The sequence below is a fragment of the Delphinus delphis genome, chromosome 13 (genome assembly GCF_949987515.2).
Source record: "Delphinus delphis chromosome 13, mDelDel1.2, whole genome shotgun sequence".
NCBI lineage: Eukaryota > Metazoa > Chordata > Mammalia > Artiodactyla > Delphinidae > Delphinus > Delphinus delphis.
The window spans coordinates 10,886,998-10,907,138 of NC_082695.1; the positions used below are offsets into that span (position 1 = coordinate 10,886,998).

Consider the following 20,141-nt stretch of genomic DNA (forward strand, 5'->3'; position numbering starts at 1 on the left):
AAATTAGAGCACTCCCTAACACCATACACAAAAATAAACTCAAAATGGATTAAAGACCTAAATGTAAGGCCAGACACTATAAAACTCTTAGAGGAAAACATAGGCAGAACACTCTATGACATAAATCACAGCAAAATCCTTTTTAATCCACCTCCTAGAGAAATGGAAATAAAAACAAACAAATGGGACCTAATATAACTCAAAAGCTTTTGCACAGCAAAGGAAACCATAAACAAGACGAAAAGATAACCCTCAGAATGGAAGAAAATATTTACAAACAAAGCAACTGACAAAGGATTAATCTCCAAAATACACAAGCAGCTCATGAAGCTCAATATTAAAAAAACAAACAACCCAATCCAAAAATGGGCAGAAGACCTAAATAGACATTTCTCCAAAGAAGATATACAGATTGCCAACAAACACATGAAAAGATGCTCAACATCACTAACCATTAGAAAAATGCAAATCCAAACTACAATGAGGTATCACCTCACACTAGTCAGAATGGCCATCATCAAAAAATCTACAAACAATAAATGCTGGAGAGGGTGTGGAGAAAAGGGAACCCTCTTGCACTGTTGGTGGGAATGTAAATTGATACAGCCACTATGGAGAACAGTATGGAGGCTCCTTAAAAAACTACAAATAGAACTACCATACGACCCAGCAATCCCACTACTGGGCATATACCTTGAGAAAACCATAATTCAAAAAGAGTCATGTACCACAATGTTCACTGCAGCTCTATTTACAGTAGCCAGGACATGGAAGCAACCTAAGTGTCCATCGAAAGATCAAACAATAAAGAAGATTTGGCACATATATACAATGGAATATCACTCAGCCATAAAAAGAAACGAAATTGAGTTATTGGTAGTGAGGTGGATGGACCTAGAGTCTGTCATACAGAATGAAGTAAGTCAGAAAGAGAAAAACAAATACCGTATGCTAACACATATATATGGAACCTAAAAAAAAAAAAGGTTCGGATGAACCTAGGAGCAGGACAGGAATAAAGGCACACACATAGAGAATGGACTTGAGGACATGGGGAGGGGGAAGGGTAAGCTGGGATGAAGTGAGAAAGTAGCACTGACATATATACACTACCAAATGTAAAATAAATAGCTAGTGGGAAGCAGATGCATAGCACAGGGAGATCAGCTCGGTGCTTTGCAACCACCTAGAGTAGTGGGATAAGGAGGGTGGGAGGGAGACACAACAGGGACGCGATATCGGGATATATGTATGCATATAGCTGATTCACTTTGTTATACAGCAGAAACTGACACAACACTGTAAAGCAATTATACTCCAATAAAAATGTTAAAGAAAAAAGATCCGGTTTACAGACAGAGCCAGCCTTCATCTTCCAATGTGTTATTAACTCACTGCAGCCTCAGAGGTGGAACTGATTTATTTTAGGCATCACGAGGTCTCTAAGCTTTTTTCCCAACTTCAGAAATACAATATTATAAGGTTATCAACTAACACAGTGTTGGGGTTTTTTAAGAAAGTTCAAAACATTCAAAATAACCACAACGTTAATTTTGGAATTTTGGGTTAAATAAATATATTGAAACTCAAAAAAATCATATAACCATTATAAATGACAATTACAGAGATCATACAATAACCCAGAAAAACATATAAACAAGTGGAAAGGCAGTACGCAATTATGTGTCTACCATGACTTAACCCGAGTGAGACTATGCCTGCATGTGGGCAATGAATAAAAGGAAGAAATTCGAATTTAAAGAAAAGGTGGCAGTGTCCCGGTGACTTAACACCTAGGAGAACGCCTAGTCACAGAGCAAACAGTAAATATTTGTTGGAAGAGTAAATGCATGAGTATTTGTTTTTCACATTGTTTTGCCATTTTCTTCCCAATGAAAACGCTGGTGGTCTGAAGGTTTCAAACCGTCTTCAATCTAAACTAGTAACGTTTTAGGATACACCTCCCCTGATTATTTTTCCTGGAACACTCGTGCTGCAGGATGTTGCATGCAAAAGGGTACCTCAGTCAAATAAACAACACCTAATAACATCTCAGAAATTCACAGTGTACATTAGCATATCAGAGGACCCAGAGTGCTACAATGATGAAACCCGTTGGTCTTAGCTAACATGGCCATTCCCCCAAACTCATCTGACCACAAAATCCTTTCTTCCACAGAACTCCTATTAATTTTAGCACACAGGGGTGCAGTTAAGAGGGGGCAGAGGGGGACATAAGCCCTGATGCCAGTCTACAGGGGCACCACAAGTTCTAGTATGGTGAGAGCAGCATGGAGAGAGAAGGGGGGCCACTACTAGAAGAGCACGTTTTGGGGAAGCACTGCCTTCAGAGAGCTAAAAAGCCGTATGGATCCAAGACTCCTGACAACTTCTAAATGCTCCTCTACCTTTAGTTAAGCAGCAGCCACGCTCTGAAATAACAACTATAGACAGCCCCAGCCCTATTTCCAAATGGTTCTTTTGAGATTCTAACGAGTAATCTGTGTTTACCAAGAACATACCATCTTTTATCATAGTACAGTTTGCCATCTTCTATCCGAGCTTCAAACCTCTGGGCTGGAGACTCTGCAGGTGTGGCGGGCAAGTGTTCGGGAGAGGATGGGGATGCTGGAGGAACCAAAGAGATACTTCAATGACTAAGTGTGGCATGAGCATGCGAGTCCACCAGCTAACATGCTTTCATTGAAATACTATTAAAACGGGGGAAACAATCATGATCAAGTCCTTACAGTTGTAATAAATGGGAATTCAACAAAATTCTTGTACATCACATCTAACTGAATCCTTAAAGCAACTCTGTGAGGAAGGCAAGGCAAAGAGAAACCTCACCACACAGAAGGGAAACTGAAACCTAAGGCTCGGACAGCCTAAGGGGTTTGCCCAAGGTGACTCAGAGTAGGACTGTGGCAACACTGACCATCAGAAGCTCCAATGGCAAGAACTAGAAAAATCTCTTTAAATTTATAAAAATGGAATCATTTCTAGAAATATTTATTACAAAGCAGGGCAGGTTACTGGGCAGTGGGTTCAAATCATCTGATAACTGCAGTGGGTTCAAATCATCTAAATTCACACACTCACAAAACCCCCTCCCCTCCAGGCCTTCAGAAACTCAGGACGTCTCTGTGGACCATGGCAGCTCTCAGAAGGTAATTATCTAGAGCGAGAAGAATCTTGTTTTCTTTCACAAGACTTGCCTGGTAGAGGGATGTGTAAGTAATCGCAGCGCTTAAAACCAAAAAAAAAAAAGCCTTGTCAGTTCAGAATTCTATTCTGCAGCCTAGCAACGACCCTTAAGTGCTGCTCTAAACAGAAGCACCCCGAACACTGGGTGGGTCTCCTCTGTAAGCTGGGACTGGGAGCAGCCCGAGAGGCCGTTACCAGAAGCAGCTGCGAAAAGCCACTGGGTAAGCGTGCCTCGTACTGAATTCCACAAAGCAACTCACACTGCAAAACCCTTCTGGTTTCATTGTCAGAAATGCATGTGCACTTAAATCTTATGCCTGATGCCTACAAAGAAGGAAATGTCTCTCTTAAAATAAATCCTAAGGAAAAGACAAAGTAACTTTAACATAGCAGGATTAAAAAAAAAATAAATCAGGGGAGGGTACACATGAGGTCCACTCCAGTTTTCATGATGACTGCTCTTAGGCAAATGATGAACATTTTGCTTTTGAAAACTGCAACAACTTCCTGTCAGGTATTCGCATGCTTTTCCAACAATATGATAAAAAGATTGCACGAATGCCAGCAACATCGTGCACTTACCTGGTCTCTTGGGTGACTTCAGCTGTAAGAAGAACAAAAAAATCTTAGAGAAAATCATTTCAGATACAACGTAAGGTGTCAAAGGTATAAAAGTGATTTAACAAGTAGCAATAAGAACAAAATAAAGCAGAAAACCCACATCAAGCCTACGCTTTCAAATGAATCAAAAAAATCGAACTGTACCTTATTTAACGTTCTCAGATCCTCCATGATCTGTTCATCTGTTAACAAATAGTTTAGCTGGGGTGTTCAGAGTTAAAGGAACGTGTCTGAAAAGGATGGCTGCCAAGCAAATAGAAAGAAACAAAATGGTGCCAGCGTTTGAGAATCTACAAAGTGAGAGTATGTTCCACCATGTTTCTACAGTTTGCCTCTTGGAACTTTTTGATCTTCCTACTAAATGTCATGGAGCCAGGTATCTAAAAGAATTCACATCCCCCCCCATCTTACAAACTTCTATGGTAAGAAGGTGAAATGAGACTCCATAGGTAACTACAACAACAGTGAGAGCCCAGGCCACAGTAAAGAACTTCATCCTCAATCTGTGAAGTGCTTTTGTTCCAAAGATCTGAGACTTCCACACAGGTACAGGATTAATCTTGCCTAACAGCTTCAATTCTCAGTTGATAAGATGAAGGGAACGTGAACTTATGCCCCTTCCTCGTGGCAGACAAATAACAAAACCATTTTGTACAAATGGCTATTTATTATCTCCTCGAGACGATGGAAACAACACTCCCCCATGTGTCCCCTTCCCATTCCCACTGTTATGATTAAAGGGGCTTCTTGATGTCCGACTGAGATCTTTTGCTTTAATTAAACAACAGTTTGCAATCCACTGTTTGGGGGACATAGCTGACTGAAGTACGAAAGGCAAGTATTACGGTCCTCATTTCACAGATGGGAAAATCTAAGGCACATGAATCTCCCAGTGAGTGTCAAAACCAGCACAGAGTCCCTTTCCAAATAACTGCTGTCTATAAATTCCTCCCACTCAAAGCAGTAACAATTGAGGACTCCAATCATAAAATGGCCATCCCCTACCTCCCGGATAAATACATGTGCTTTCCAGCCAAACATGACAATTTCTGAAGGACCACGGCCATGTGTATTCTATCGAATGGAAAAGCAAAGGATTCAACAGTCTAAAGGAAGAAAAGTGATTAAGGCTTGATGCAACGGATATCAGGAGCAGGTTTTCGTCTCTTGTCTGGGATGGGGACAGGATCATTTGGTCGCCTCCGCAACTTTCTGGTCATGATGGGTTTCACTTCCATAGAATCTGTGGCAAGAATGGAATGGGTGAATCTATCCAACTCCAACCTGAAGTCAGCAAGAATTTGCAGTGTAAGAATATCGGCCCCAGAGCCACCCAATCAGAAGTGTTTTATCGGGGACGTCTGGTCCACACATGGCCCGAGTCAGACACCGTATCAGACTTTCGAGAGGTCTGTGCTCAGGAGACTCAGACCTGCTGACCTAGGAGCACACCCCTCTCTGAGACACAGCCCCGCCCTGCAGCATCCCACTGCAGCCACGGCTGGCCTCTCTCTGGCTCCCTGGAAACTAGAAATTTTCCTCTCCCTCCCTCAAATCAAGAGGCCACAGAGCAGTAGGCTCTTGGGATCAGAAGGAACCTTTGGGTCTTCTCTAATTCCCGCCGTTCCCACAGAGAGTGGGTAAACCAGAGCCCACCGGCATGAAAGGCCCTTTGAGAGGCCTCTGGCCTCAGGCCCAACATTTTTACATGAGATTTACAAACCTGGGCTCTTTTCATTTTACTTTATAACCTTTTGTGACTGCTTGACTATCCAGACTGATACCCTGAGGGCTCCTGAGAAAGGCCTCCTTTCTTCCTCCTCGACTCACCCCTCACCACACACTTTTCCCCTGCCGCCCGCAGCGGCCACACAGATCTCTCCTCTCCTGCTCTGCCTCCTTGGAGTTCTTCTTGCTGGCCTGCTCCTTAGACACTGGTGCTCTGCGGGGTCCAGTCAGTTCTCGGCCTGGATCCCGGCGAATTTCCCGTCACCAGTTCCAGCCCCACCCACCCCGCTGCATGGCATCCCACACCCCACGATGTCACACACTCTTCTCCAGGTTCCACATGAACCCACTTCTTCCCCATGTCTCAGGCCCCAAGGCCATCTCCCCAACGACCCACCCTTCCCAGCCGGAGCCAACTGTCATCTGTGACTTGTCTTTCTTCACCCACACATCAGACCCACCAGATAATGACACTTCTGCCTGTGAACGGCCTCTCAACTCCATCCCCTCATCACACCCTGTCTCCCTCAAAGGGATCTTCGGAAGACATGAACCGGATCATTTAGCACATCACTCTTTCTATGAAATGTTTCAATGGCTCGCCATTGGCTACAGAATAAAGGCCGTGTCTCCCTTCCGGTCTCCCTCCCTTCTCCTTCCTTCACAGAGAGCCCGGGAGCAAGCTTTCAACTATTCTGTTACCCAAGGGCACCTTACTTTCTATGCCTTCAAGCCTGTGTGTGCTGCCCTCCGCCTACCCTCCTCTTTTCTGCCCAGAAACTCCTACACAACATCCTCGGAGAGCAGCTCAACACTGCCCCTGCTGTGATGGCTTCCCCGGAGTCACGCCACCTTCCCAGTAAGCAGAGCATCTGTACAAACCCCTACCACCAACTGCCAGCATCTGGGACACTCCCCCAGCGGATGCATGGATTCCACCCCAACGCAGAGCGATCGTTCTGGCGCATGGGAGGGGCTGGCTGCACGGGGTTTCCTGCAGAACAACTAGATGAGGTCAAGTCTGATGATGAGATGCAGTTAATTCATGACTACGCATCCTGTGTACAGAGCAGACAGGACAGCCTTAGGGAATTCAACATAGCCCGTCCACCATGGCAACTCTCGAGACCTGAGAGGCCTTGGTTTGTGCGAACAAAGTCAAAAGGCATTTCTGCAGAAGAGAAATGGGCAATACTGACTTTTCTCCCCTAGGAATGGAGGTAAAGTGACCAGAACCAGTGACCTAATGAACATTCATAAAGGTGTATTCAGAAGTGGGGACGGAAGGAGGACAAACACGCACCCACCCCTGGGAAAGGGGAGCCTTCTCCCTAAAAGACATCTCTTACCCTATGCTGAGATGCCACCCTTCTCCAGTTTCTTACTGGCCGGGTGGGTGGGTATCCCTGCGGCCGCTGTGTGACATAAGGCAGGCTGCGTAAATACTCTTACGTCTCAAGTTTCCTCATCCATAAACTGGAAATATCAATAACCCACCCTCGCAGGGTGCTGTGAAGATTACATGAGATGATACATGTGAGCCCTCAACATAGTGCCTGGCATAATAAGAGTTCAATCAATGCTAGTTTTTATTATCATGTTCTTAGCCAGGAAAAAAATCATACAAAGATCTTTTTGAAAAGTCAAGGCACAAACAGCTGGAACAGAAGTGATACACCTGAAGGAAAGTGATGTCAACAGTGAGGCTTGCAACATTCAGAGCTAATTTGGAAGACCAAAGAGCACCAGAGAAAAGGCACCAAGTGTGCCCTACCCTCCGGGGTGGGAGATGCATGACGGAAGCAAGCAAAGGAAGAGATAAAAGGATTTGGGAAAAAGCCGGTCTGACCATGGCCAAAAAACTCAGAAAAAAATAACTCCATCACTCACAAAGCAGAAAGCATAATCGAATTCTCCGTATGAGACGGTGAAAATCAATCCACATTATTGATCTAGTCACCGTAATAACCTAATCAGTTTACCCAAAAGACTACTTCAGCACAAGGATGGTGCTCTGAAGAAGCCGCTAAAATTAATCAGCATGTCCCCATCACCAGCCAGGAGAGTGAGTGAGGAGGGAGCAGTCCTGGCCAGGGGTCCAGGTGGAGGATGTGATTCGAGGGGAAGAGCAACATGTAAGTATCACAGCCCGGAACTACACAGTAAGATTACCTACTTAACTCACTTTGTTCCAATCCCAGCCACGTATGCATGGTCGGCTTCTACGGACGATTTTTTCATAGAAAGATGGGATGTACTGACCACCTGGGTTTGAGTGCGCCTGGAAATCGTATTTCTCACCAGAAGAAACAGGCTGGCAGGCTGGGTTTATTTTTTATTTATTTTTAACATCTTTACTGGAGTATAATTGCTTTACAATGGTGTGGTAGTTTCTGCTTTATAACAAAGTGAATCAGCTATACATATACATATATCCCCATATCTCCTCCCTCTTGTGTCTCCCTCCCACCCTCCCTATCCCACCCCTCTAGGCGGTCACAAAGCACCAAGCTGATCTCCCTATGCTATGCGGCTGCTTCCCACTAGCTATCTATTTTACATTTGGTAGTGTATTTGGTATTGTATTTTACATTTGGTAGTCCATGCCACTCTCTCACTTCGTCCCAGCTTACCCTTCCCCCTCCCCGTGTCCTCAAGTCCATTCTCTACATGTGTCTTTATTCCTGTCCTGCCCCCTAGGTTCTTTAGAACCTTTTTTTTTGTTTAGAATCCATATATATGTCTTAACATAAGGTATTTGTTTTTCTGACTTACTTCATTCTGTACGACAGACTCTAGGTCCATCCACCTCACTACAAATAACTCAATTTCATTTTTTATGGCTAAGTAATATTCCATTGTATATATGTCAGGCTGGGTTTATTAACATCTGTCTCCTGGGAGTTTGGTCAGGAGCCCCAAGGGCTCAATCTAGGTGCACTGACAAAACCCAAACTTCTGGAACTGAAACTCAGACCTTGGAATGTGGCCACCCTGGAGAAGGCACTCCAGCAGGAAGTAGCTTCCTCTCGGACATCATGCACCAAACACAAAGCATCTCCAACTGGCTTCAACCAGAAAGCCTCCCTAATCCAGAGGCCTATTGTAGGTCTGCTTCCTGTGAATAAGTGAGGATAAAATGTGCAGAATCTAACTGAACGTCCAACAATTAAACCAGAGGCAGGGGAGCATTCGTGACAGAAAACACCAAGCGAGCGATGAGACCAGGTGCACAACTCCCCTCCACACCACTGTATATATGTGGCCTTGAATCGTGTAAATCCTACTGGTCTGCTCTCCAGATGGGCCTGCTGGCTAAGAAATGGGAGTACAGGATGAGGCAGTACTAAGCCACAGCCCTATGGAGACATAGTCCTGATAACGCTAATTACCTTGTAACACACAACTATGGGGTACTGGCTGGCTTTTGGCTCTGCGCTTCTCAAGGCAGAGTCATTCACTCCAATAGCCCACCCGCCTACAGGGCACAGATGCAGTAAAAGCTTCACTTTAACTTCACTTTAACATACTTGCACCATGAAAACAAACTCACACTTGTTTAGCTACTGAAAAAAAAAAATTAGTTGCAGGGATTCAAAGGAACATCCTTTTAAGTAAGAATGTGACAGAAAAGCCTCAGCAGAGCCGACACTGCAGCCGATGGGCAATTACCCCCAAACCAGGGGCAGCGAGCCACGGGGCTGGACTGAAGGCCCGGACCAAACCCCAGGACACCCCACTCTAATGGCAACATCACAAATCCAGGCTGCATGGTGACCACAAACAGGGGCCTGAAGTGGGGGGTGGGGGGGGGGTGGATAAAAATCAGGGTTAGGTCATCGGGGACCAAACCAGGGTAGGAACGAAGGGACCAATTTCCATTAGGCCACAGCTGCCCGTAACACAGGGGTGCATTTCAAGAGTGAACTGATCAAGGCCCACCGCTCTGCATCCTCAACCCCATTCAATGGCCTGGATTCCACAACAGCATCAACAAGAAGGAACGTCTTGGGGACAAGCCCATCCCACCCCAAATCCAGGTCCCCTCTTCCATCCCCCCTCCCCTGACATTTGTGCGGGGCCTCTTCTCCTCGCCTTGACCTCCTGCTCGCGGGCACCTGTTCCAGTGACTCTGCTCCTGTATAACCACATGTGCCTCTTGATGTTTTACAATCAGTGAAAACCAGCTCGACACACCTTTACCTTCATTTATTTAGGATCCCCCTCTCTCAAAACTACCTCACACTGGGGAAAGCATGGAAACCGTCTCAGTCTTGTACCAATGAGGACATGAGCTCCTCGAGGACAGAGACTTCCCTATCAACCTCATTCTGTGAAGCACTTGGACCACATGAGTCCACAGGATTTAGAGTCAGTATAATGCGGTGGTTAAGAGAACACGCTTGGGGCCCAAGTCTGGCTTAAGCACCACCTCACTGGGGCACTGGAGCAAATGGCTCCATTCCTGCACTCCTGCCCCGCCAAGTCATCACAGGAGTCTCAGGAGCTCAATGAGGTCACAGCTTCCCCAGCCCTTAGCGTGCACTCTGCGTGCTAGCCACTCGGGGCACCATCTCCTCTCACCTCTACACCAAACCTCCACAGCGGGATCTATCGTGTCCTTGTCAAATGGCAAAACTCCACCACAGAACCAAGTTCATGTCTGGGCTAGGATTCAACCACATCTGTCAGCCTTCAGCGGCAGCTGTACTATTTTTATATTATACCTGGCTCGATGTAAACACTCAGAGCTTCTATTTGATATTATCATTACTCATGCCTCCCGCTATGAATCCAGTAACATCTTTTTTTTTTTTAACTATTTATTTACTTATTTATGGCTGCATTGGGTCTTCGTTGCTGTGCGCGGGCTTTCTCTAGTTGCAGCGAGCGGGGGCTACCCTCCGTTGCGGTGTGCAGGTTTCGCATTGCGGTGGCTTCTCTTGTTGTGGAGTACAGGCCCCAAGCACGCGGGCTTCAGTAGTTGTGGCTCGTGGGCTTTAGAGCGCAGGCTCAGTAGCGCTCCCACGGAGCGCATGGGATTCGTTGCTCCGCGGCATGTGGGATCTTCCTGCACCAGGGCTCGAACCCGTGTCCCCTGCACTGGCAGGCAGATTCTTAACCACTGCGCCACCAGGGAAGTCCCCTGAATCCAGTATCTTCTAAAGGAACCTCACAGGCTTTACTGAGGTCATGAATGACTTCCACAGGGGCCTGAAGGTTGAAAGATGCCCCTGGTGAGGCAAGAACTTAAAGATAAAGTGGCAGTTAGTCGGGCGGTTGGCAGAAAGGAGAAAAGGTGGCTGGCGTAAGGTAAGAGGACACATGAATTAAAAATGATAGAGTGCCCCACGTTTTCAAGCTCATGAAGCTCTCGTTGATTCCTGGGGTTACTGAGAACCGTGGCCTCAGCTGCAGAGAAAAGTCACCCTCAGGTAATTCTACCTATAATCTCACTGCTCCAAGTGTGGTCTGACCAACAGCATCACCAGTCCTGGAGAGGTGGTTAGAATTGCAGGATCACTGGCTCCACCCCAGACCCCCTGAACCAGAATCTGCATTTTATCAAGACCCCCGGCTGACTCACACACGCATTCAAGGTGGGGGAATCACCGACCTATAATCCATCCCAGTTCCTCTGCCGACAGTACACCTTTCTGCCTGCACAAGCCAGCTGTCCCAGGTTCTCCACCAGTGGTTCAGGCAGTGAAGAGAACGTCCCACCAATTCCCACAGATGGCTGGAAAGGCGGAAATCCTGTTTGGACAGAGCAGGTCACTGGGTACGCCTGTTTCCAATGTGTTATCTGGTTTAAGCTTCTCATTGGCCTCATACTCCACTTTGTTTTTCAAGAGATCTTCATGTTGAATTGGAGAAGGAGATTTTAGGAAGTATGTTTTCTGGGCAGAGCTAGGCAACACTGATACTGGGCATCAATCCACAGAAGTGAAATCAGTCACTCGGTGAGAGGAAGGAAACCAGACCTTTAAGTCGACACCGTAACAGCACCATCTGTGGAAGCGCTCATTATCCTTCTAGCTCCAGTGCCTTCTCTTTAGACGCTCCATCATTACCTTGGCAGTGCTTTCCATACCGAGGGTACCAAACGGCTTGAGGAAGGACATCGGTACCTTTAATGCCCATGGCTATAGCTTTAAGCACTTCTGTAATCTATTTTACCGCATCACAAATGACTTCCCTGAATTTATTTGTCTTTTCTACCCTGGCAGGTTTGGCCGCTCAAGCCACTGAGGATGCCTACTGTCCCTGTTAAGATTCCAGCTGTAAAATTGCCTGGCCAAACAACATCTATCGCTTGTCAATAATTAGGCTGCCAAATCACAGGTGAGGTGATGACAGCCTTCCCCGCAGATGGAAAGGGAGCAGCTATAAACTGACAATATTTCCCACCAGCCTAATGAAGGCTCTGAGCATCTGGTGGCTCTAACGGAAAGCGATGAGGCGTCAATGCCAGCCGGAGCCACCGTCGGAGAAGACGGTGTGCAGGTCAGAAAACAGGCACACCGACTGGGACCGGACAAGGTACCAATGTGCTTGCAGTTTAATTAAAAAAACATTTCAACAAGAATAAGACGGTGCTGTTCTGAAGATGCTGTTTCAGCATCCATTCTCACCAAAACACATTTCTGAGCCACTGTCAGTGGTCTGCAAGGAATTCATTCCTCTTGCCAAGTCTTTCAATGAGGACGGTGTATCAGAAGAGAGATTTTTCAAGAGTCAGACCCCTACTTTAGACGCAACCACATGATCATCGGTGCATCGTGGGGACTGGAGCTAGAAGTTTGTGTCAATGGGAGGTCCATGTTAGCTAACAGCACCAGAAATACCAAAGGGGAAATACAGCTCTTAACTGTTACTTTTAGTTTCAAAGTCAGCCCCAAGGACTTACATAACAACAGTGTATTTCTTAAGGACCCCGACAAAAATCAGACATGCCAGAACCCCAGGACCTTCTGAACATGATTATAGGAGTGAAATTTTGGGGTGTGCCGAAGGCATGTCACTTACATACCCAAGTGACAAACTCACCACTGACGTGCCTTGCGATATTTGCTGATGGAAAGAAATTTTGCCAAGTTCCAAAATAGCTAGTTCAAGGCAATTCCCATCGTGTACCCTTCTCAGCATTGTTGGTCTACATATGGCAACAGAAGAGGCAGCCCATATTGCCTCTCCCTTAAACTTGCCTACAACCTGCTGAGTTCCCATATGCGGATGACTGAATCCTAGAAGGCCAGGGAGGGACTGGCTCCGAGTCTAACGTAACTTTCCTGCCTTTACAAGAGAACAGTTCAGTTTAGCTATCCCAGCTGAAATGGTAACAACTCTTTCTGAAATGTTCACAGTAACACCTGGGGCGAAGGGATCTAACAGCACAGATGACACAGCCAAAGCCTCTGTTCTCACACCCGGGTCAAAGGAAGACAATGCTTTTTCCATAATGAAGGTAGAACGAAAAAAAACAAGCAGAGGGATTCCTACCACCACAGAGGGACCAGGGTAATTTGTGAATATAACCAAGATAGGAATGGCAGTCGACCCAGGAATTACATTAAATAAAGTATAAGCCTGAAGTTGCAGTCACTATTAAAGATCTACCCTTTAATTTACCCAGCGGCTGTTATGTACAGGGCCCTGTACTAGGCACTCGTATTTCTAACCACAGTTTTGTGAGATAAGATATGATCAGCCCCATTTTACAGAGGGGGAAATTGGCTCAGAGGGGTTAAGTGGCTTGACTGAAGTCACACAGCCAATACAAGACAGAGCTAGAACTCTGACCCACCGTATGAAAGCCCACCCTCCTTTCAGCTCACTCTGTTCTGCTGAGGAACCAACAGGAGTCAGCACCGGAGCACCGCCCTCCCCCCAGGGTCCCCCTTGGGTCTCCCAGGACCCTGCTCTGTGGTGCTTTCATACCTCCAGTCAGTTCCATCGTTAGCTTTTCATTTTCAATCATTTTCTTCTTTTCTTCTAGCTCGGCAATCAGGTTCTCTTTCAGCTCAACCTTCTTGTCTTCAAATTCCTTCACTGCCGCCTTCTTTTCTTTGATGTAATTTCTTTCCACTTGTTCAGTCTGAGCAAAAGAGAAACACAGGCTGGGGCTACATGACCCTGGCAGCCAGGGCTCCAACACAAAGCCTGGCTCTGTGCACAAGCACAGAGGAAATACATTTACTAGAAAGAAGAGAAACAGCTGCAGTCAACACACCAACTTTCAGAAACAGGGTGTCTGGGAGCAAGTTTTCCAACGAATGTGTGAAACTGAACCACACTTCTGGTTTTATGTGCATACCTCACTCGTGACTCAGATCTATTTCCTCTCTTCCACATCTTGTATTTTATGGATTGTATGTGAAAACAGAATGTAAGTTTCTCAGAAACAGTAAATAAACCCTCTTGAAGACACAATTTCAAAGAAAATAGTACATTCCAGATGAAATATCTATATTTAAAATAGTTACAGGATACCAAGTCAAGACGGCCTGAGTTACTCTATTGTTTTTTGATGCTTACAGTAAGATAAAGGCCAACGAGAGGACAGGATCACTTCTTAGGTGCCTGAACCCCGAGGTACCCAAACCCTGAAATTATACTGAGTAAAATAAATGCGTACGCATCCATTTTCCAAATCTCACTGTTGCATTAAGTGAAGAACAAGGGGGCTCCTGGTGGGCTACGGCTGTGGACCCTGTGACCCCCTGGGCTGTGGCCGTGTGTGTTGCAGTGACTTCAGTCCCAACACCGTCTCTCATAACACGGCTTTGATAAACTATGACCCCGCCGCACCCCACACACACACCAGCCTCCCGGGAGCAAGCACATTACCCAAGATTCCAGCCCTCATCTCTGCCTGTAGCGCCGCACCTCACATGCAACCAGCACTCAGACGTCTGCTAAGTGAAAGATCTTAATCCATCTTTCCGACCCAACCAGGGTTTCAGCTGTAAAACGGAGCCAATTCAGAGACCAGGCTGCTTTGAGGACCAATATAACAAACTATTAGGCCATTATAATTCAGACATACTCCCAAATGGCTTTAATGTGAGATAAGCATCGACAAGAAAGCGGTCAAGTGTGAGTATCCCCTAGCCCCTCTGTGATAAGCAGAAGCTGCCCAACCAACAAACGAATAGATGGAATTTCTGAACTGAGACCAAATGTCCTTTAGTCAAACAGAACACTGATGGAGGCATCCGGGGGGCTTCCCAGCTGTCTACGTGGTAATGGAAGGAAAGGCCATTGGATCGGTTGGGAGAGCAAGATTCCAGTCTCAGAATGAGCCTGCAAGCCCAGAAGACCCGTGGTACTTACTTCCAGCTGGAGGAAGAGTTCTGAAAGAGATAAAACATGCAATTAGATTCACCAGGCTATGCCACCTTTCTAGACAGTGACGTTAGGATTCATTTAGAAGCAGTAATTGCTTTCTGAAAACACGGTTGCAAGGAGAAAATGTTTCCGTCAGTAAGCTGCTGATATATGTGAAGGGGTAGGATGCGAGAAGCATGCGTGTCTAGTTAAAATCTGACCCTGAACAGAATGCGCTCTGGCAGCTCTGCCCAAGGGTGAAAGCGAGCAGGAACCAAACTGCCCTGGCGAAATCAGTAAGAGCTAGAAGCTAGCCCTTCTTCCACTCAGTACACACCCTCAGCAGTCCTGCAGGGCAGGGAGAAGGAGCAATGCAGTTACTCCAGAAGCAGAGGCAACATGGATATTTTTAAAGCCCCTCGCACAGGGCTCTGTGTGGTGAGGAAGGGCATTCCCCAAGCTTTCAGAGGGCAGAGGTCCCGAGCCCTCCTGCGGCTCTGCTCACACCCAGGCCTCCACCTGCAATGTCCTCTGGTCTCTGACCGCAACTCAGAGTTTCAGACTACTGCAGCCTCCTCCTTGAGGCCTTTTCTGAGGCCCCTTCGCTCACCAAGCCCCTCTCAGACACCTCAGAGTATCCACTGCCCGGTATCAGCAGCTTACTGAGCACCCACTGCGCGCCAGATCAGCGCCTGTTTACTCAGCAGCTCCCCGACCTCTCGACTCTAAGGTCCTGTGCACACTGAGCATGTGAAACCAAACAGGTCCACGGCTTCTTTTCTGGGTGACATCTGAGCTGCTGCAAACGGTCCACAAAGACTGTTGGTGGAGCGGTAACTCCAGGGGGTGCTGTTCCCATCTAACCATGGTCTCCTTTGCAGACCCGAAGGATCCTGTGGATCCATCACCCCATAAAAGAGCACATATGCACAGTCACACATAAAACCTTGAGAGTTTCAAGAACTCGAGATGAAGAATCTAGACATCCATCAACTGTTCAATGAGAAAATTGAGGAAAACGGACCAGCCACTCACTATTTTCTAACCCCCAGAAATCCTCATCACCTTGGCACCGGGAAGCGTGAGGCACATGAGCCCAAGTGCACCCAGCCCAACACACTCACTCCTGACTGCTGCAGACCCGTACCCGTGTGAACGGGCCAGATATCTGAAGTCTGCACCATTCGGAGACTTCACCTCTGCACCAGCAAGTCAAGCGACACGTAGCACTCTCGGAGCTGGTGGTGGTTGTTTCAAAGCAGCCAGACGCCAGACACAACAAGAGCAGGTGGATCAGCTCCACACGGACTGTGCTTTTTCAAGCTCAAGGTGTGACTGATTCAGGAGCCCCTCTGCATTTTCACCTGGGGGCAGGGGTGGGGGGGATGTTTATGAAAGACACCGAGCACAGGATTGAGAGCAGAATTCAGAAAGACAAATCAACACTCACCCTGCAGTGCTCGCTTAAGAGAAATGGCTCACATCAATTTTCTTTCCCTCCTTACATCTCAAACCAGTTCCACGAGATATTAGCAGCGCTCTCTCCAAATGGGGAAACTGAGGCTCCAAGAGCAGAAGCGTGCTAAAAGGCTTAAGCCCTTAAGGGATGGGAGGAAGCCCTCAACCTGGGACCTCAGCCTCCACAGCACCACCCCCTTTTCCTGCTGAAAAGGGGCTCCAGGAAGAAGGCTGAGGATTTTAAAGATGCCTGAGGAGATGCTTCAGGAACTTAGAGTGGGGCAGGGAGAGGGGTGCTGGGTCGCCACAGCAGCTCTATCGCCCACCTTCCCTGCAGCTCCTTTTCTGTGCCTTGACGGACATGGGCATCTACTCACTGAAGGAAACAAAGAAGGGTTCCGTCCATAGAAAGCTGGAAAGTCAATGGATCAGAAAGTGAAAGGACAGCAGCCTAAGGCCACTCACTGGGGAAGAAGATGAACAGTCCTACATAAGTGCAGCTTTGGAGTCTCTCTTCGCCCAAACTCGCCCCACAATGGGATAGCTGAAACACGTTTTGGAGAATGGCTCTTCTGGCCACATTACATCCCAATCGATGATCAGCCAAAGGAGGAAAATTTGACGAGGATTTATTTCCAGTTAAGACAGGGCCTCACCTGCATTTCGTATCCTCTCTTTGTACTGCTGATCTAGTTTTTTCATCCTCTTCTGATATTCCTGTAATGTACCTGATTGAGATTTACAAAATAGTTACTATGAAGATCAAACTGCTCTACATTTCGGTTTTCTAGCACCGACACTGAATGTTTTAAATAACATTAGAGCAAAACACACACCATGGAAAGGCACCCGTGAGTAGAGGTAACTTGGTTCCCAAGCAAGATGCAGAGCAGAAACCCCAACCAGTGGTCTTAAGACTCTCTAGCAAGTGAGGAGTAGAAGCAAGCTGCACCCATCCACCAGTGACTCTCATCACTCGCTGCCAGTTTCGGTCTGTGGGCCTCCCTTTCCTGGAAAAAGCTCACTCTCCCCCAGTAAGGTCTAGATCAACGCCATCCAGTAGAACTTGCTGTGCAATGGTGGAAATGGTCTATTTTTCCCTGTCCAGTATGACAGCCCCGAGTCACATGTGGCTATGAGCACGTGAAATGGGGCTAGTGCAAGCCAGGAAGTGAACTGTTAATTTTATTTAATTAAATTTAAATAGCCGCGTGTGGCTAGTGACATTACTGGACAGCTCAGTACAGCATCTGACCAAATGGCTCTTCCCTGAGCAACTAATGAGGGTCCCAATTAGCATGGGAAGTGTTTTCGGATGACAATGCTTCAGTGGGCTACATATACGGATTTTTATTATTAATTAATTAATTTATTTTGGGCTGCGTTGGGTCTTCGTTGCCGTGCGCGGGCTTTCTCTAGTTGCGGTGAGCAGGGACTACTCTTTGTTGCGGTGCACAGGTTTCGCATTGCGGTGGCTTCTCTTGTTGTGGAGCATGGGCTCAGTAGTTGTGGCTCGTAGAATCTAGAGTGCAGGCTCAGTAGTTGTGGCACACCGGCTTAGCTGCTCCGCAGCATGTGGGATCTTTCCGGACCAGGGCTCGAACCCGTGTCCCCTGCATTGGCAGGCGGATTCTTAACCACTGCGCCACCAAGGAAGTCCCCAGTGGGCTATATTAATGGTATCTTTTTCAAAATCCCCCACTCAACCCTGCCAGGCACACTTTACAGACCTGCTAGAGTGGGATGTATTTCTTTCTCTGGCAATACTTCCATTACCATCGGAAGAAAAACTAAAACAAAGGTGTGTGATTGCAAGTCACAGGAACATGTTTCACTATGAAGGAGAAATCAATATAAGATGGGCTGCTCCAAGCAATGGAAGTACCTCATGGAGAAGCAGTTTCAGTGCCGGGGACCCCACAGAAGCAAGCTGAAGAGTTACTGACAGCAGCCACCGACGCTGGGCTGTCACCGGGTGCCCAGCGGTGCTGGTCGCCCCTCACACACAATCTCACCTGCCTCTACTTTCTTCATTTCACAGATTAGAAGACAAATTAAGCAAGAGACAGTGAAATGCCCAAGGTCAAATTTCTAGAAAGCAGTGCAGGTGGGATTCAAGCCCGCGACAGGAATGGAGAGCCTGTGCTCTTCACCCAGTGCTGAACTGCCTCTGACAGCAAACAGCCTTGGACAAGACACGACCCACTTGCAGTATACAAAGTAAAAAGAGAAAACACGGTGAGAACGACCCACAGCTCGTTAGCATTCCGTTTAGAAAGAACAGTACAATTATATTTATCCTTAGTAACAGCATCTGTCCTAAAAACAGCCAGCTTTAGGCATGGCGGTTTCCAGTTCTTGCTCTGCAGAAGGCCTTAACTGAGATTCAAAAGTCTGAAAACTGCCACTTTGCTGACTGCTAGAATCAGCCAGACCAAATTTTAAATCACTCCCACTTCACTGAGAAGTGAAATACACAGATTTCAAAGGTGTGTGATATTAGGAAGTATGTTTAGAAAAGAAGGATTAAATCACACACCAACCTTCTTGCAGTTGTTGCAACTGTCTCTTGAGAGAAGCCAATTTATCCTGATACATCCTGTAAAAAAAAAAAAAAAAAAAAAAGGAAAGCCACACTCAGAGACAAAAGTATCCAATACCCAATTCAATAATAATCTACATGCAGAAATTACCTGGGCTTTTATGGAAATGTCATTAATGTCCCTTAGGGAGAGAGAAAACTAAAGTCTGCTGGTGGTTTAAAATGTGCCCACAGCTAAAGGGATCAGAAAGGGACAAGGATTCTGTGGTTTGAATGGTATCCCAGCTTTGCAGATTCTCCGGTGTTCTCTCACCCTTAGAGAATCAGTCTAAAATCTACAAATACGAAGACATGCAAGTTTAAATAAATAAATGATAAACACAGTTAGGCAAGAACACACACAGAAAGACTGGAAGTGTGAAGCCATTTTCTTGGGGATTCAGAAGCGTGACATACACACGAAAACGTAAAAAGCGTTAAATGCAGGTCTCATATCAACTCTACAATCAGATCATAAGTTCCAAAGGAATAAGACTATGCCTCCAGCACATTTTTCTATATAGACAGCACTGCTGTGTAAGCACTGCGTTAATAAACCTTCACATCATTTTTAAAAACACTTCTCTTTTATGATCAGAGAAATGACAGCAATTCAGTAACAAAAGTTAAAATGCAGGATTTATTTGCAGCCCCAGTGGGATAAGAACACACAGTACACACAAAGCAAAAGAACCTGGCATGTTTTCACCCCCCTCACGGTGAATGGATTATAGGCAATTATATACCCTGGTAAGTCTGTTTGAATGGTGGATTTCACACGTCAGTCACGTTTCAGCAATATTTTTGCTTCTACCAGAAAAACACCCCCCGGGCTTCCCTGGTGGCGCAGTGGTTGAGAGTCCGCCTGCCTATGCAGGGAACACGGGTTCGTGCCCTGGTCTGAGAAGATCCCACATGCCGCGGAGCGGCTGGGCCCGTAAGCCATGGCCGCTGAGCCTGCGCGTCCGGAGCCTGTGCTCCACAACGGGAGAGGCCACAACAGTGAGAGGCCCGCGTACCGCAAAAAAAAAAAACCCCAAAAACCCCAATTTCACAGTGACAGAAACAGGACTTGCAACCAGTCCAACAGGTAACAGGCACAGCAGCCTCTCGATCACTCCAGTAAGGGCTGCAAACACAACCTGTCTGTCTACAGGCTGAGGAAGAGTAGGCAGAATCTCAGAATTACACGGAAGGCCTTTTTTGTTTTTTGTTT

General features: G+C 46.6%; 1 protein-coding gene across 3 annotated transcripts in view; it reads right to left on the reverse strand.

Moving 5' to 3' along the window:
• SUDS3 (SDS3 homolog, SIN3A corepressor complex component) overlaps positions 1–20,141 on the reverse strand; it is a 291,148-nt gene that overhangs the window by 266,773 nt on the left and 4,234 nt on the right. For all 3 annotated transcript variants that reach the window (XM_060028081.1, XM_060028080.1, XM_060028079.1), the window contains exons 3-10: positions 18,888–18,943; positions 17,001–17,072; positions 14,893–14,912; positions 13,498–13,654; positions 4,976–5,071; positions 3,973–4,034; positions 3,790–3,811; positions 2,523–2,628 (exon numbers count right to left, since the gene is read on the reverse strand). In XM_060028081.1, coding sequence (XP_059884064.1) covers positions 2,523–2,628; positions 3,790–3,811; positions 3,973–4,034; positions 4,976–5,071; positions 13,498–13,654; positions 14,893–14,912; positions 17,001–17,072; positions 18,888–18,943 — 591 coding nt within the window. The remainder of the gene's footprint in view (positions 1–2,522; positions 2,629–3,789; positions 3,812–3,972; positions 4,035–4,975; positions 5,072–13,497; positions 13,655–14,892; positions 14,913–17,000; positions 17,073–18,887; positions 18,944–20,141) is intronic.